Below are 17712 nucleotides of genomic sequence, written 5' to 3'. Positions count from 1 at the left end.
CAAAAAACTAAACCAAAACAAAACAAAAAACATGCTTATGGAGAAACAGATCAAAAAATGCAAAGTAAATCTAATAAAATCGAGTATGGCAAGTGGTGGGGAAACAATGGGTAGAGAAGGGGATAGTCAGATATGGTCAACCCTGAAAGGTTATTGCAATATGCCAGGGCAGGAGCTTGAATGGTAAAGGTTATAACAATGGGAGGACGTGTAAATACAGTGTATTAGAGGAGGAACAGATAAGTATATAGGAACAGGAAAGGAGAACTTAGTAATGTACTGCTGAGATGGCAGCGGGCGAGGATCTAGATAAACACGATTCCACTGCCAGATGCATGACAGACAGGAAAGAGCAAACTTGTAACTGGGGATAGAGCCTCATTCTGAATCCTTGTTCCACCGTGCCCTAGCTGTTTGATACTGGACGAGTTACTCAACCTTCCCTGCGTCCGTTTTCTCATCTTATAAAACGGGGACATGTAGTACCCAAGGGAGCTATTATAAGGATGAAATGAGATGAGGCATGCTAAGTGACTTGCATAATTGGGAGGTGCTTAATCATGGTAGTTATTATCACTCTTAAATCCACAGGCAATTCACTCAAATTAGTTTCAGAGCATTTATAAGGCAAACATATGAAACTCAATATACTGATTACATCAGGTTTGAAAATCTGATTACATCAGCTTTGTGTTTTAAGCAGCCAATTGCAATCCATTACAAAATCCCCAAATTAAAAGAAAAACCATAATACACTAAGAAAACAGACTGTGATTAAGGGATTTATAAATACATTTATTAGTATTATTGAATGATAAACTCAGCGAATAGAATACAAAGAAATCAGCACTGAAAAGGAAACGTTAATCTTAAAAAATGTAATATATTTACACATATATTGATGAATTTTGTATATCTGTTTAGATTTACAAACAAATGTAAAGCTAATTTCAAAGATTTCACTCTGAATATACTCCAAATTTGAGTTCTAGCATACTCCACAGTCTAAATCCAGCTGCCTTTTGCTGTATTTACACCACATAATTTTTTTTATTTGTATCTTACCTAAAAGCAAGACTCTGCAAGCTGATCCTGAAACAGCCAGTTAATCAGGAATTTTAAAACAGCTCTTTAAAAGAGGATGAAAGCCACATGAAAGAAAAAGCCTCAATACTAGATATATAAATACATAAGAGAAAACATCAAGAAGCAAAAAGAATCACAGAAATATCAATTCTGTTCTACACTATAATTTCTAATTCTAGCAACAATTTAATTAGCAACAGCTTAGATGTCTTTGTTCCATAAAATAAAACCATTAGCTCTTTCACTACAATTTTCTGACTTCGTCCAATGAATAATTATCAAGCCTTCATATTCTTTTTTAATAAGCCAAGAATATAATTTATACATTACAGAATCATTCACAAAATAGGCTTTCAAACATACTGTTGAAAGCTGCAATATAGTTTGGGGGCCAGATTTCAATTCACATAATATTACCATTCATAAAGAGTTTATAACCCAGTACAATATTGCTCAGTGCTGTTAACTCAGAAATACTCCATCCGTTCTTGCCCTCAGAGAATTACTGATGTGGATGAGATTGTTACAAAAAGTCTAACAGGGCCTCTAAACAGGAATTCGCAGGAAGTTAAGTATGAACTTACAGCACAGCTAGCTTACAGAACTGAATTTTTCACTTTATTAATAGCACTACAGAATTACAGTGACAGTTAAATATCAGAATTATTTTCCCCTGCTAATTATTCTATAGAAAAAAGAGTTTTCTGACTGTAGTTTTGATGACTAAAATACCTTTAAAATAAACACTAAGGGAGATTGAAAAGTTAACAAAATGAACTCAAGTTTATTTTTCACAGATATTAACAACCAAAGCCATTTACAAAAAAAGAAAAATTATCCTAAATACAAATAAATATAAGATCAAATAAATCATTTTTGAAGAAAATATAGCTCATTTTCAATAGTTCTGTTTGGTTTGTGACTAGACTTGAAAGTATTAAAATAAACCAAACAGTCTAACAATGCTAATTTGCTATATATAGGATTTGAAAAAAGTACTTCAAGTTTTAAGCTGAAATGCTTCACTCTCTCCCCTATTCCCAGAGAAAGTCAATAAAAAGAGAAAAGGGGCTCTTGTAAAAATAAACATACCAAACCAAAAACAAAACCACCAACAAAAGCTAATCATATAAGAAACTCTTTTTTTCTTTTTTGAATTACTTCAATTGATCCTATATGAGGGTAAGGTTTCTATAGCAAGGACTTCCTAGCCTCTTCCTTTGTTTTCTATTCTCTAGTCATTTCCATGTTTTTATCAAGCAAGGCTCTGTGTAGGTTTTCCTAAGAAGTCAGGTTGAGTCAGAGGTAGCATTAGGATGCAGTATACTCGACTATAGCATGTAGTTAATTCAAATGAACACATCGTCTTTCTAAAAGGATTACAATAAGTAAAAATGCAAACAGAAAAATGTGCAGCCCTCACTGCCTTGCACTAAGAGAATTTTAAGAAACTGAGAACAAATACTGGAAGCTAGGAAACAGGCATCTGCCTCATCTCCCATAAGCTCCTTTAATGCACCAGTTCAGGCTGGTTTTCCACAAAGGGTAGCACCCCACTCACATAGTAGGCAATGCCAAGAGACAGCAGAGCAATGACAAAGATCAAGAGCAACACCCTCCAGAAGCCCAGATCTTCTACAAACTCCTGCCATGTGGTTCGAAAGCTGGAAAGGACTCCTTCGCCCTGCTGTAGGTTGGGATTGAGGAGAGAATGGCTTTCCATGGCACTGTGAAAGAAGACAAAAGAAAGGGGCATGAAACAACATACTCTACTCATTTCAAAAACATAAAACACAGGAATTATATTATTTGGAAAAGACCAACCTCATAACGCAACACTTACAAGAAGAAAACTGACATATATATCAGTGTTATGTGCGTATGCATATACACACACACACTCTCACACTTACGTGCTGACTTATACAGCCACATGTATCTGAACAATCTACCTTAAGCTGTAAATTGCTAAACTGTAATAATTATGCTTCTTGGTTTACTATCTCTGTTTTAGAGTCAAGTCAAAAATCCTAATAAAGAGACCCCACAAGCAGAAGTCTTGAAATAGGTCAACTGAGTTGTTTCCATAGAGATCCTAAACCAAACATATTTGGGTTATTTTAAGTTTAAAAGATTAAAAATGAAGAATTGTAATTTAAGAATTCTTGTTAATAAAAATAAGCAAAGATGGGTAAATCTTAAAAAAAGCATTTATATATAGTGTGTGAATCTTAAAGTTAAAAAGGAATTTTTATTAGTTCAGTTCCATAATCTGACCAATGAAGGAATTCTTTCTTTAAGTGTAATTCTCTAATAATGGAAGCTTACTCCTTTCTGTTGTACATGTGGACTGGCTTAGTCATTAGGAATTCTTAATAGTTTCCTCTCCTACTGGTTTTTCTTCTATCTTGTACAACAATACAGAATAAGTTTATTTCTTTTCTGCATAAAGGCTCAGTCTACTTGAAAATGAGGTAGTGCAAATAGCATAAAAACACTGATTCTGGTTTTCTCAGAACTATATCAATAAGAAATATGACCACCACAAAAAGAAAACGGTACATCTGACTTTGGCATCTGGAAGTCTGCACTGTGAAGAAGTGAGAGCTCTAAGGAATTAGCGCCCATACTTACGTCACAACATACAGACCTATAAACCTATAAGAGGGTAGCATTTAGATTAAAGCCACAAGGACCATAATCATATTTGACTACTATCTATTAGTTATAAAAGATCATGAATACCTTTCCTGAATCCCTTCTCTTCATATTCTTCCAACCTTCTGGGCACAGAACGATGAAAACAGCATAAACTAATGTCTTAGAGTCTTGTTCATCATGAACTATGAGTAACCACGTGCAAAACTGGCAGTGTTTTTTAACTTATAACTTTATTTTACTTCTTGATACTGTTAACCAAACGTCCTTCAGCCTTTACCAGTATTAGAGGTCTTCTTAATCATGGGAAGATGGCTTCCTAATGGGCCAGGACTGTTTGACATCAAACCATTTTTTTAACATTAAAAGATGCTTATTCTCTGAATAAGAGAAGACATTTCAGTGAGAATCTATAATACAGAAAGTTAAGAAAACTCAAGCAAGTTCAAGAATAAGATTAGAACTTTGAGAAGGCCTAAACAAGTAAAACCATAAATATAGAAGTTCAGGAGAGGTTTAGTTTGACCTATATGAAATTTACTGAGTATGTCTGAGTTGACATGTCCTCATATTCAAAGATTTAGGTATAAAATGAGAATTCAGTGAGCACTCCCTAGGGACTCATGAAGCTCTGCCAATCAGAATTTTCAAGAGACTTTATCTAGTGAAATACTTTCTACTGTGACTACCTGACTTCAGCATAATGGGTGGGTGTGTGGGGGTGTGTGTGTGTGTGTGTGTGGTGTGTGTGTGTGTATTTTAAAGCATGTGTCATCTACACTGTCTCTGTCATCCCATACCTACAAAGTAAAAAAGAACTAAATTAAACTTAGGATAATGCAGAGGTATGGGGAAATATTTCTCATCAACTTGATTTATAGGACTTTATAAGGCCCGGAGAAGTTGTGCTATGTTTCAGGGAATCCTAAGGGAAATGGAAAATATTGTAATAAATACATTTAAAAGCTTGCTTTCTCTTCTGCTCTAGAAAAGGTTGTTACACAGCTATGCCAGAATGCCACGTGCTCGCCAATTCCTTCAAACTTGTTCCCCCCACTTTTTAAATTGAGATATAATTCATATACCATAAAATTCGTCTTTTTAAACTGTACAATTCAGTGACTTTTAGTATATTCACAAAGTCGTACAACCATCTCCACTATCTAATTCCAGTACACATTTATCACCTCTGTAAGGAACCCTGAACTCAGCAATCACTCCTCATTGCCCCTCCCCCCAGCTCCTGGCAACCACCCATCTACTTTCTGTTGCTATAGATTTGCCTATTCTGCACATTTCATATGAACTGAATAACATAACAGATGGCCTTTTATGCCTGGATTCTCCATGTTTTCAAAATTTTTCGATGTTGTAGCATGTATCAGTACTTCATTCCATTTTATGGTGGAATAATATTCCATTGGATGGATAGATGACATTTTGTTTATTTATTCATCAATCAGTTGATGGATGCTTCGGTTGTTTCCATGGCTATTACAGATAATGCTGCTATGAACATTTGAGTACAAGTTTTTGTATGAACATATAGTTTCAATTTTCTTTGGTATATACCCAGAAGTGGAATTGCTGGGTCAGATGGTCTCTATGTGTAGTTTTTTGAGGAACTGCCAGACTGTTTTCCAAAGTGGCTGCACTGTTTGACATTTCCACCAGCAATGTATGAGGATTCCAATTTCTCCACATCCTCAATAACACTTGTTATTGTCTGTTTTTTGATTGCAGCCATGCTAGTGGGTGTGAAATGGTATTCTACTGTGGTTTTGATTTGCATTTTCCTAATGATGTTGCCTTAAACTTTTTAATCTAAGTTTTAACCTCTGCATTTTTACCATGACTCTCAGGGACAGGAGTCAGAGAGGAAAACTAAATAATAAAAGCATTAATAATTCAATTTTTGAAGAACTGGCTTTATACAATGCTGTAAATAATAAAAATTCTCATGCTGAAGAGAAATGTTAGGGATGTAAAAGAAACAGGAGTGAATATTTCATATTGAGCTGCTCAGATGACTAATCACTTCTTAGCAATCACAACTGAGGCAAAATAAAGTTTAAAGTATATTTTTGATAAAGAGGTGCCAAGAAACTGGTTATTAATAAAATAAGGGTCCAAAAATAAGGGTCCAAAGCAAAAACACACTCTTGGATATTTTTCATGGAAAAAAAGCATAGAGTAATTTAATATTATTTTATAGAAAGATGAAAATAAATTTCAAGTTATTTTGGAGGAACACGATCTTTAGCAAATAATAGTTAACTCAGTATTAAAGTGCTTATGGCATTCTGACTGTCAAGAGTATACAGTTGAGAGAAAAGGCTTGCAAATGCATCTTTGACTTCTTGCTTATTTTGTCAGCATTTGGTGATAACTCATGAAGAGCATGCACCATTCTAGAAGTAAAACTCTTTAGGACAGTAATGAGTGCTTGAAAGTACCTAAACAAAATTGACCAAAGCTTGAGAGTGAACTTAATGGGCCCCAAGAAGTATACCAGCCAGCACATGAAGAAGGAGGAAAGCGATCATGGGTACAATGGAATCAAATAAAGGGTGAGCTATGAAAAATGGTAGGATTTCACTTAGAACTCACAGAAATAATGATCCCAATGGTCTAAGTGGTCTATGAGATCCTAAATCCAAGTCCTGGTCAATCAGCTACTAGGCCAACAGCTGATGTGAGCCCTTGTTTGTTCTACTTATATTCCACTGAAAATTTTGGGAAGAGACTATAGCAGTCTCTTCACCCTTTTTACCTCACTTGTATAATCTGGAAGGCTGAAATTCCACGACAGGCAACCAAACTATATGCTACTGCAACTAGGTCTAGCCTACTAACTTTACCTGTTGAACCAGTAAGACCAGGAGGAAAGGATGGTTTGCCACCTTTTCAGAGCTCCCTGAACTGTTTTCCACTGCTTCTAGATGAAAATGATAAAATACTAAAGACCCTGTCAGTTACCACATCTTAGCTTTAATTACTTATAGGAGCCCAAATTTCATTAGTTCCAAACTCACATGAAAATTGCTTTCACTTTTACATTACTGGATTTGTGTATGTGTTAAATCTTGTCTTACCTTCACTCTCCTGTTCTATTGTTTCTCAGCATTCCAGTTCCCTACCCATGAAACTACCTTTCAGTCTGTTCTAAAATTGTCTAATTTCTCAGGCTTATCTCTCTTCCTTTTTTGAAATTCCATTCTTTTTGTGACTTGTACTTAAAATTCTCAAACTCCTGTTTCCTTCCCTCAGATTCAGCTCTTTACTACCTCTTCTCCCTTGTACCGCTCACAGCAGGTGGCTAACAGAACATTATGTGCATGTGGGCACGTAGTACTTTCTGTTAAAATAGCTTCCCAATTGTAACCTGAAGCCACAGGACCAATATAAAGTTCAAAGAAAGTATCAAAACTCTGCACTTGAAAGCAAATAAATATAAAATTCACAAGGTCACTACAAAAGATCCAAGTACTTAAAGTGACTTGCCCCATAAAAAATTATATCTTTCACTCTCAGTACCTTTCACTCTCAGCTGTCTGCATGGTCTCCAGTTTTGAGTGGGTTCCTCTGTTAAATCCTTTTACCTCCTGCTCTTCCAAAGATTCCAGCAATCGGATGACATCTTTATTCACTCCCCTGCGCTTTGCCAGAACTAAGGGGGTAGCACCTTGATGATTGCTAAAAAAGTTCATAAAAAGAAAAAGATCATCAGAGCAGTTACACTACATTGTTAGTACTCATTTGTGTAGTTATCAGTGAAGAAAGAATAGGTCTAACTAACACAAAATTAAAACACAGAGCAGAGTCAAAGGTCAAGCTGAAAGCTGAATTTTGAATTAATCTTTTTCCTTCCAGGGAAAAGGAAAAAACACATAGGCAAAAGAATGGATAAAGACAGTAAATAAAAGAAAAAGAGAGCATCTTCTCAGAGATTAATTGGAAAGTCTAATTCTGGATTCATTCTTATTTGACATTAACATTTTATGGGAAGAATACATATATTAAAAAAAAAAAATCTAAGAATTAAAAAAAGGAGCCAAATAAACTCTGGTTCACTCAGCTATTTAACACTAATAGTAGAATTCCAATCACACTGAATCCTGCCTTCAATTCCCACCACAATGTGTCCTGAAGTAGTAGAACCATTTACTATCTTATTCAGATTCAGGGACTTTATAGCACCAATAAATTAGGGCAGCATGTAAGTGAAATTTAAGGGTCAAACTCAGTTTTAAAGGTGGCCTGACATCTTTTCCACTCAAGAAACAGAGTACTGGGCCGGCCCGTGGCTCACTTGGGAGAGTGAGGTGCTGATAACGCCACGGGTTCGGATCCCTTATGTAGGTATGGCCGGTTAGCTCACTTTGGAGAGCGTGGTGCTGACAACACCAAGTCAAGGGTTAAGATCCCCTTACCGGTCATCTTTAAAAAAAGAAAAAAAGAAAAAGAAACAGAGTATCACTAAAACAAACAAACAAAAAAACCCCATGACTTCCTCAAATTGTTCTATCTTAGGACTCTGGACTCCAGAGAGATTGTGACATTATATTGTATGACAGAAGGCACATGAGCTTTGGAGTCAGCAGAACTAGGTTCAAATTCCAGCTCTGTCCCTTATAAGCTGTGTGACCTTTGTCAAATCATTTAATCCTTTTTGTCTCAATTATCTCATCTGTAAAATGAAGATAACACCTACTCCAAGAGCTACTTATTCTGAGGGTTAAATGAGCTAACATAAGTAAACACAACCTAGCCCATAGTAAATTTTCAACAAATATTAGTTTTCCTTCTTTTTCCCTTGTCTTATACTACACAATTAGTTAGTAGCAGAAACTGGTCACTACTTTCACTGGAAAAATTAGCATAAATCTAGAAGTCAGCCCCCTGCTCCCTCGCTTGCCTAACAAGATTCCACTGTCTTCAATAATTTTCTGAACTTGTCATTACCAATAGACTCCAAGATTAGAACACTGGTTAAGAGACTAATGGGAAGAAATGACTAGACTTCAAAAACCACAGAAAACTTACCAAATATCAATTTTGAGTCCATTGGAAACTAAGAATTGAATAGTATCCACATGGCCACAGAGGTGAAGAGCTGTGTTTCCTTGGTAATCTGTAGCCAGAAGATCAGCACCAAATTTATGCAATAACTGGCAGATGTCTACATTCCCACGGGCTGCTGCAAGGTGAAGGCCTGTTCTGCCTCTGCTGTCACGAATATTTGGGTCAAAGCCACTTTCCAAAAGCCGCTTGGAATAGTTAAAGTCTCCATCAATACAGGCTTGTAGCAAGGGCACATTAGTCTGAGAAGAATCATTTACAAAAACGTAGGACATTGTTCTGATGTGGTGGATGAAATATGCCTGCAATGAAATATGAGGTGAGTGAGAACTGCTGAAGCCAAACTAAATCAAGACAATGAAGTCATTTAGAAAAGCACTATTTCTTATCCTTCTTGGCCTTCTGTCTCTATTAATAAATTACCTCACCAAACAGAAACAACAACAAAGTTATTAATTACATATTATTTTCCATTAAAATGTTTTATTTTCTTCACATCTGTTGGATCCAAATTGCAATTAAATTACTATAAAGCTCTGTTTTGCTTTTTACTACACAAAAAGATTCAGATATTTTAAAAGTTAAGCAAGATATAATTGCTCAGATTTGTTTATTGCATTGTCAGAAGACACAGAAAACGTGATCTTTAAATTTTGAAGAACTGCCTCTCTCTCTCTCTCTCTCTATATATATATATATACATACACATAAATACTACTGCAGGTAAACATTCTTATTTTTATTATTACCTTTCATATATTTGCTTCTTGTATTTGAGATATATGGTAAACAAAACTACCATTAAAAAAACCCAAAAAATAACTCACGCTAAATAAAGACCAGCTAAAACACTGTGTTTATAGCACAAATTTCAAGTTTTCATAGAAAGAAAAAACTGAAGAAAGGTAACAAACCAAATTTAAAAATTGGAAATATCATGAAATCAGTTGAGATTATCCTTCTTTTTACTTTATTAATCCTATTCTACTCTGTCCTGTGGTTATCTTAATATGTGATTTTGCCAAACTCCCATTGTCTGAAGACTAGGAGATGAGGGAAAGTAGGTCGGTCTGGGAAGACAGAGGCAGGACAAAAGCAGCAATCCCAACTGTGCCAATATTAATTTCATCTCTCTGACTCACCCAGCTCACTACCAGTTTGCCCACACCTCTTTCACTGATCCTTCCCTGCCCCACTGGCATGCCTGTGAGCTCTCAGAACATTCTGCTTTACCAAAGTGCAAACAACTAGATCTCTCTTTCTCTTTCTTCCCCTTGGTTCATTTAAGAAAAAATTAAAGCCTGTTAAAAGAAACTTTTCTAGGAAATTTAGGAGAAAACAAACCAAAAGAAGAAAACAGAAAGGCAGAGACCGATGCATTTACAGAGGTGGCTCTCTTACTCTAAGGTTACAAAAGTTTAGTCACAGATGGGCTTGGCTTATACAGTTTATCAGGTCTTTCTTCCTTTCTGGAACACTGATGGAATTGGACACTAGGCCAATATATTCTTGTGCCTAACCTCAGGGGATTCAGGAAAGGAAAGCTGCCGGGTTTGGTGAGATTCTTGACCCCTGGCCCCTTTCAGCTTGGTTTCCCAGTAGAGCCATCATCCCTCTAGTCCTGGGCCACCTTACGCTAGAGCTCTGATGCTGCCATGGGTTCTCTGTAGAAAGGAAGGCATTAACACATACTGAGGACCTTTTCTGAGCCAGGCACCAACTAGTGGCTTTGGATGGATTTTATGTAATCTTTCTAACAACTCCATGGTAAGGTTTATTATACTTGAATTTAAGTGAGGAGTCACTGAAGGATTTTAAAGATAGAATTAGACAAGTTAATGACTCATTGGAAGGGCCGGCCCGTGGCTCACTCGGGAGAGTGTGGTGCTGATAACACCAAGGCCACAGGTTCAGAGCCCTATATAGAGATGGCCGGTTAGCTCACTTGGGAGAGTGTGGTGCTCACAACACCAAGTCAAGGGTTAAGATCCCCTTACCAGTCATTTTTTAGAAGAAAAAAAAAAAAAAGTGACTCACTGGATAAGATAGGTGAGAAGGAGATGTTAATGATAATTACAAATAAGGGAAAAATATGATTAAGAATTACAGAGATCACGGTAAAATAAACTTTAGATTATGATACTATATAATGATTTTTTAAAAAAAAATTAACTCAATGAGAAGAATTTACTCAATAAATGGTCAAGAATTCTTTTCTTAGGGTAATCTCCCTATTTTCCCCTACACTATTCACTGGATTGGATCATAAAAAAGACAAAGCTATCATAAACACTTTTTAAAAATAAAATACCACACACCAGTGCTTTTCAAAAGGTAATTTTTCTTGGTTAAAGTCTGTAAGAATAGATAAGCAATCTAAGAATTCTGGGGTTTGCAGAATGGGATTCTACTGAATGACAGCTCAGTAAAAATATAAGCCTTTCTTCTCTATTTTCTAGGTTAGAATAAGTACAGTGTATTTCGTCAGTTTCTGTGTCCTTGACAAACTGTTACCCCCACCCCCACATTTAATAAGCTCAATGACAGACAACATTTTTTCATCTTGATCACATAACTGAATCTACAGCAAGGTCACAGTTCACTGAAGATTTCATATATTGTGAGGAAGTCTACAGTAGAAAATACTCACGTAAGCCTTAAGATTAGATCTTTCAGTGGTCACTCAGCAATTTCGTTGAATTCTTAAGAAGGTTCAACAAAAATATTCAGTAATGTTCTGGCAAGGATCTACAGTACACAGAAAATTCAGTTATAACAAAGGTGTAGCACGGAAAAAGAACTTGCTGTTCTATTAAATGCAGACAGGCTAATGGGGCCTGTGGTATTCTCCAGAAAATCTGTGGGTGAGGCATCAACTTGTAAAGTAACTGATGAGTAATAAATTAGTGAGAAAGAAGAACAGAAGTGCTTAATATGGAGCTGCTCTATTGCCCACAAACAAGAACGCATGGACAGAAAGATTAAAAAAAAAATAAAGAATCAAAATGTGCCATCAGTAGAGAATAACCTGGGCTCCAAAAATTCACTCTCAGTCATTGTTTAGAACTGAGAATGCATATTTTTCACATTATAAATGGAGGCTACATCCCAGATTAGATCACAAAAACATTTTTAGAAATAAAATACAACTTGTAATTGGAAAAAACCAGTAAAAACAGCCAGTACTTTAACCAAACAGGATAAATTTTTTTAAAAAGTTTCTTATCTATCTTGAATGCTGTAACTTACATCTCTTTCTGAGATTGTCTCTTCCTCTTCTTTTCAGTGTCAAAGAAAATCTGGCCCAAATCTATCTGAAGTGTCCACATGGCCTGACCCACTCAGGCTGCAGCTCTGTGCACTGAGAGACACCATAAGAGTACCCTGTCTGTCCACTCAACTCTCCTCTGGAGGGACTACAGGAGTGGGGTCATGGGCGGGCAGGCAGTACAGGCCACAGAAAAAGCAATATTAATTTGGTAAACAAGTATTTACTGCATGCCTAAAATGTGCCAGAAATGTGTTGTGGGCAACAGATAAGAACCATGCTAACTGGTGGGATATAAAGTCCAAGTACAAAATTCTTGGTCAGGTTGAAACTCATATTAACCTTTTACTGCCCATTAATGCTCACTGTTATCAAATCCTTTTAAATAAATTTATATGAGGCTCCTTTTACAATATGTAAGTCAGGCTGTATCCATAAGGCCTATCAGTGCTAGGCTGAAACTGATCACGATGGCTGACACACTGTATGTTGAGGACCAGTCCCACAATAGTGTCAATCAATATCTTAAAGACATGAAAAAACAAGTGCCCTTCGACGTATGAAGAGGTTCCATTCTCATAAACCCATTATCAATTGAAAACAGACAAAGCTGAAAGTGCATTTTTTGACTGATATTTTCAACTGATGATGGATTTATCTGGATGTAACTGTATCGTAAGTAAAAGAGTGTACTAAATGCATATTGCTTTCACACCACCATAAAGTTGAAAAATGATTAAGTCAAACCATCGTAGATCAGAGACCATCTATACACAAAACTTCTATCCTCCTTAACTGTTTCCTAGTTTTCTCTGATTCCATAATATCAATTTAGACAAATTTTCTATTACTGAGCCACTTAATTCTATTTCCTTGAACAAATATTCTGAATTCACCCCAAGCCTAGTACTTTTCCTCTCTCGTCCTGACCACTGGAGTCTTTATGATCAAAGCCTCTCATATCATTTGGCTTCAATTTTCAATGTTAAAAATGGTAGAAGGGGGTTGTTCTTCAGAGTAGAGCTCACATTTTAAAAAGAACAAGTTTTGCTTTTCATCTGGAGATAGAATGATAGATCATATAGTTATGCACCCAAATAATCCTAATGTTCCCTATACTCATAAGAAAAACAATGCTTCTGCCATTTTCTTTTGATATGACAAGGCCCCATAAGAAAACACAATTGATCAAATTACAGATTTATTTATATGTGATTTCATATTTAATATTATCAGATGCACTGGACTGTATTGCTAGAAATTTGCCAAGAAAACTTCCAAAACCTCAGTTAGACCCCAATCACTAGAAATCTATTAATAGCTCCCCCAAGAAGTCATAAAGTGAATACAAATCAGAACACATATTAACTATTGTCAAGGGGTGAAGAGGACTAACAATTTTTTAATGAAACTTGAGATAACTGTAGGTTCACATGCAGTTGTAAGAAATAATACAGACAGATCCTGTGTACCCTTTACCCTGTTTCCCCCCAAAATAACATCTTGCAAAACTATAGTATAGATTGAGTATCCCTTATCCAAAATGCTTGGGACCAGAAGTGTTTTGGATTTCAAATTTTTTCAGACTTTGGAATAATTGCATTACACTCATATACTTATTGGTTGAACATCCCAAATCCCAAAATCCAAAATTTGAAATGCTCCAATAAGCATTTCCTTTGAATGTCATGTCGACAATCAAAAAGTTTTGAATTTTGGAGTATTTCAGAGTTCAGATTTGGTATGCTCGATCTGTACATCACCACAACCAGGATACTGACATTGATACAGTCAAGATGCAGAACATTTCCTTCACCACAATAATCTCTCATATGTTGCCCTTTTATAGCTATACTCATACTTCTCTCCCATCCCCACCTCTCCATAACCCTTGGAAACCACTACTCTGTCTTCCATTTCTATAATTCTGTCATTTCAAGAATGTTGTATAAATGGAACCATACAATACTATACATGGAACCTTTTGAGACTAGCTTTTTTTACTCAGCATAATTCTCTGGGAATTCATCCAGGTTGTTATGTGTATCAATAGTTTGTCCCTTTTTTATTGCTAAGTAGTATTCCATGGTATGAATGCACCACAGTTTAACAGTTCACCTATTGAAGGACACCTGATTTTCTCTAGTTTTGGGCTATTATGTTAAAGTTTCTACAAACATCTGTGTACAGGTTTTTATGTGAATGTAAGTCTGCATTTCTCTGGTATAAATGGTCAGGAGTGCAACTGGTGGTTGTATGAAGGCCTGAAGATTTTGACCAAAAGACTGTTACACCTGAAGGTACCTATCTTCCCCATTCAAAAAAGAATGTAAGGTCATCTTTGGAGTCATTGTCTGAGTATCAGGTTATTTACTGAAGACCTTGTAGGACCAAGCCTTTGGAAGGGCACAAGTGGATGCCCTAGCATTTACCAAAGGGAATGTTTAATAAGAACCATTCAACAAGTAGAATTAGAGACACAAATAAGAGTGTGAACAGTGAACTACAGATGGTCCCTGACTTGCAATGGTTCAACTTAACCATTTTCTGACTTTACAATAGTGTAAAAGCAACACACACACAGTAGAAACTATACTTTGAATTTTGAATTATGAACCTTTCCCGGGCTGGTGATATGTGGTACGATACTCTCTTGCGATGCTGGGCAGCAACAGCAAGTCTCAGCTCCCAGTCAGCCACATGATCACGAGGGTGAACAACAGATACTCTACAGTATACTGTGTTGCCAGAGGACTTTGTCCAACTCTAGGCTAATGTAAGTGTTCTGAGCCCCTTTAAAGTAGGCTAGGCTAAGCTATGATGTTCGGTAGGTTAGGTGTATTAAATGCATTTCTGACTTACAGTATGTTCAACTTATGATGGGTTTATCTAGACATAACCCCAATGTAAGTCAAGGAGCATCTGTAGTATCTTTCAAGATTCAGAGGGCTGAGTCTGCTTCCCTGTGAATGGATGTGAAAGTCAAGCATAATGAAGGCTTCTTTTAGAGGCAGGAAAGCAGGAGAGAGAGGGATGCAGTATAATAGGACTCTCCTAGGAGGGCCTACTCTTAGGAATGTACAACAGAGAGGCAGTTTCCTACTGTTGGATGCTATTAAAAGAGCTTGGCTACTCCACCCAGAAGGTGTGTAGAGGTGGGCTGCCTGGGTATGCTCAGCTACTTACCTAGCTGTATGACTTACGCACTCAAAAAATAACAGTTATTATCCTCCCCAGGCTGGACACAGCTCTGGAGAGACTGTCCTCTGCTGTACTGAAGAAAGCTTGTGTACAACATTAATCCTTTGGCAACAAAGCAGCTTCTAGTAATGCGGTGACATCTAGTGGAGAGTAAAGACCTCCAGGAAAGAAAAAAAAAACTGATTCCTGGCAGAGAAAAAAACCACATAGCCCGGTGCAACAGTCAATAGTGGGAATAATCAAGCCCCAGAAAGCATGCTAGTTGTTCTTTAGGGCCCTGGTTCGTAAGGGGCAGTGTCCATTGACTGGTTCAGAGGCAGACTTGCTGAGACAGTTAAAAGCAGAACTCTAGGAAGTCAGGTCTTAGAGGGCTGGCTCAGCATAATAACACTTAAAACTCTTCACTCTGTGCTCTGTGTCACTGCCCTAGAGAGTGCATGAGGATGGAGTCATTCATCCTTTGGGATGAGGCAGTCACCTAGATCTTAGCAATCAGAGCTCCTAACGTCAAACAGTGCTTGCGTCTCAAACCAAATAACAAAACAATAAGGAGGTTTTGGTGGAAGCTTGTGAGTCACTGACTGGACAGAAAGTTCCATCTAACATTCTTTTTCTTTTATATCTCAAACTCTGGATCCACAATATTAGGTCAATCTACAAAACTTTAAGATAGTATTCTTGATTTGTTAAGAACTAATGGGGAGAACATGTTCCATTTTAATATATACTTATAACTTTAAATTGTTCTTCTATCTAATATCAATAACACATATAACGTATTGATTTATTTTTCATTTTGAAAGGTCACTGCGTAAGACAAGACTAACTGCTGCATCTTGGTTCAAATGGACGGATGCATTATGCTCACACGGCAATTTCGATCAGAGATCAAAGCACCAGACACTTCAGAAAAATGCCAAGAAAAAATGGCATAACCAGAGAGAATACACTCTGTTAGATCTTACTGCCTACATTTTCCAACGTCAAAGAAAAACTGAGAAAATGAATGATGTACAGGAAATGGAGTTCCGAAATCTGGATTCTCTCGCTTGGTTATATTTATCCTTCTAAAGGGATATAGTTGTTTCAAAATACAAAATAACCTCCAAGAACCATAAAACAAGAACTTGCAATGAAGTCACTCAATCTCAACCGCTAGTACTTTAGAATGACTGTTCTTAAAATCTAAGCTGTACTACAATCCACAGGTACTGGGCACGGAAAAAAGCCATGTCTAAGAGATCTAGCTGTGAGCAAATTAAGAATTTTAATAACTATTGAAAAATCCTTCTGAAGAGGGTAGTCAATGGATAGAAAATTGTAGAGAGATAGGAATAAGATCTAGTGTTCGATAGCAACATAGGGTGACTGCTGTCAACGAACTACTGTGTAACTTCAGGCAGCTAACTGAGAGGATTTTGAATGTTCCCAACACAAAGAGGTGACGAATGCTTGAGGTTACGGATATGCTAAATATCCTGATATGCCACTGCACACGGTATAATTGTACCCACATATCACACTGTACTCCATAAACATATGCAATTATCATAGGTCAGTTATGAAAAAAATAAATTAAAAAGCAAAAAAAAAAAAAAAGAAAGAAAGAAAGAAAAGAAATAGAATAGAATAGTGGTTACCAGAGGGAGGGAAGAGGAGGGGGAGGGAGGATGAAGAGAAGTTGGTAAATAGGCACAAAGTTACAGTTCGAGAGGAAGCATAAGTTCTGGTGCTCTAGAGTGACTATAGCTAATAATACTGCATTGTATATTTCAAGATAGCCAGAAAAGAGGATCATGAATGCTGTAAACTACCAAAAAAATGATAAGTGTTTAGGTGATAGATATGCTAACTATTCTGACTGGATCATTATACAATACATACATGTAGTGATAAAATAAACTGTACCCCATAAAAATGTACTGCTGAAAGTGGCAGAGTGGAGCTTCACAGTTAGTCTATCATATCTCCAATGTGCCATGCAGCCTCCACACAGTTATCAAAATAATCAGGAGAAAACAGTTTATATAAAACTTTGTTGCTTGCTCACAAATGTCTTAAAATTCTTGCCAGACCATGTTTCTAGAAGGCAAGAAATGGGTCTGATCTGTCTGTATATCCTGGCAGATTGCACAGTGCCTGGCACATTAATGTTTAATCTTAAAGTCTCGACAATTAGAGTTTAGAGAACTCAGTAATTCTTTTCTGAATGTACACTTAATTAAGCTCATTGTCACAGGATTTTAAAGTAACACTTTTTCTTATGACTAGTTCTATAGTTCTTCGTAAAAATTTTTAGAAAATAAACATGAGAGAAGAAAATAAAAGTAACCCATAATCCTACCAACTAGAAATAACTATTACCAATATTTTGGTGCTATGGTCCTCTAGCTTTCTTACCCTATACAAATATGTAT

At 36.5% G+C, this 17712-nt stretch overlaps 1 protein-coding gene across 2 annotated transcripts in view; it reads right to left on the bottom strand.

Moving 5' to 3' along the window:
• Nucleotides 1–774: 774 nt before the first annotated feature.
• The window catches only part of ANKRD46 (ankyrin repeat domain 46), a 35127-nt gene continuing 18189 nt past the window's right edge, over nt 775–17712 (bottom strand). Inside the window, exons 2-5 of one of the 2 annotated variants that reach the window (XM_063079602.1) lie at nt 11477–11574; nt 8791–9128; nt 7282–7440; nt 775–2813 (exon numbers count right to left, since the gene is read on the bottom strand). In XM_063079602.1, coding sequence (XP_062935672.1) covers nt 2597–2813; nt 7282–7440; nt 8791–9101 — 687 coding nt within the window. In that variant the 5' untranslated portion in view covers nt 9102–9128; nt 11477–11574 and the 3' untranslated portion in view covers nt 775–2596. The remainder of the gene's footprint in view (nt 2814–7281; nt 7441–8790; nt 9129–11476; nt 11575–17712) is intronic. The other variant, XM_063079603.1, reaches the window with a different exon arrangement.

Source organism: Cynocephalus volans, chromosome 15 (genome assembly GCF_027409185.1).
Source record: "Cynocephalus volans isolate mCynVol1 chromosome 15, mCynVol1.pri, whole genome shotgun sequence".
In the NCBI taxonomy this organism is placed as follows: domain Eukaryota; kingdom Metazoa; phylum Chordata; class Mammalia; order Dermoptera; family Cynocephalidae; genus Cynocephalus; species Cynocephalus volans.
The sequence above is the reverse complement of the archived record's forward strand: the minus strand, read 5'-3'. Positions and strand labels throughout refer to the sequence as shown.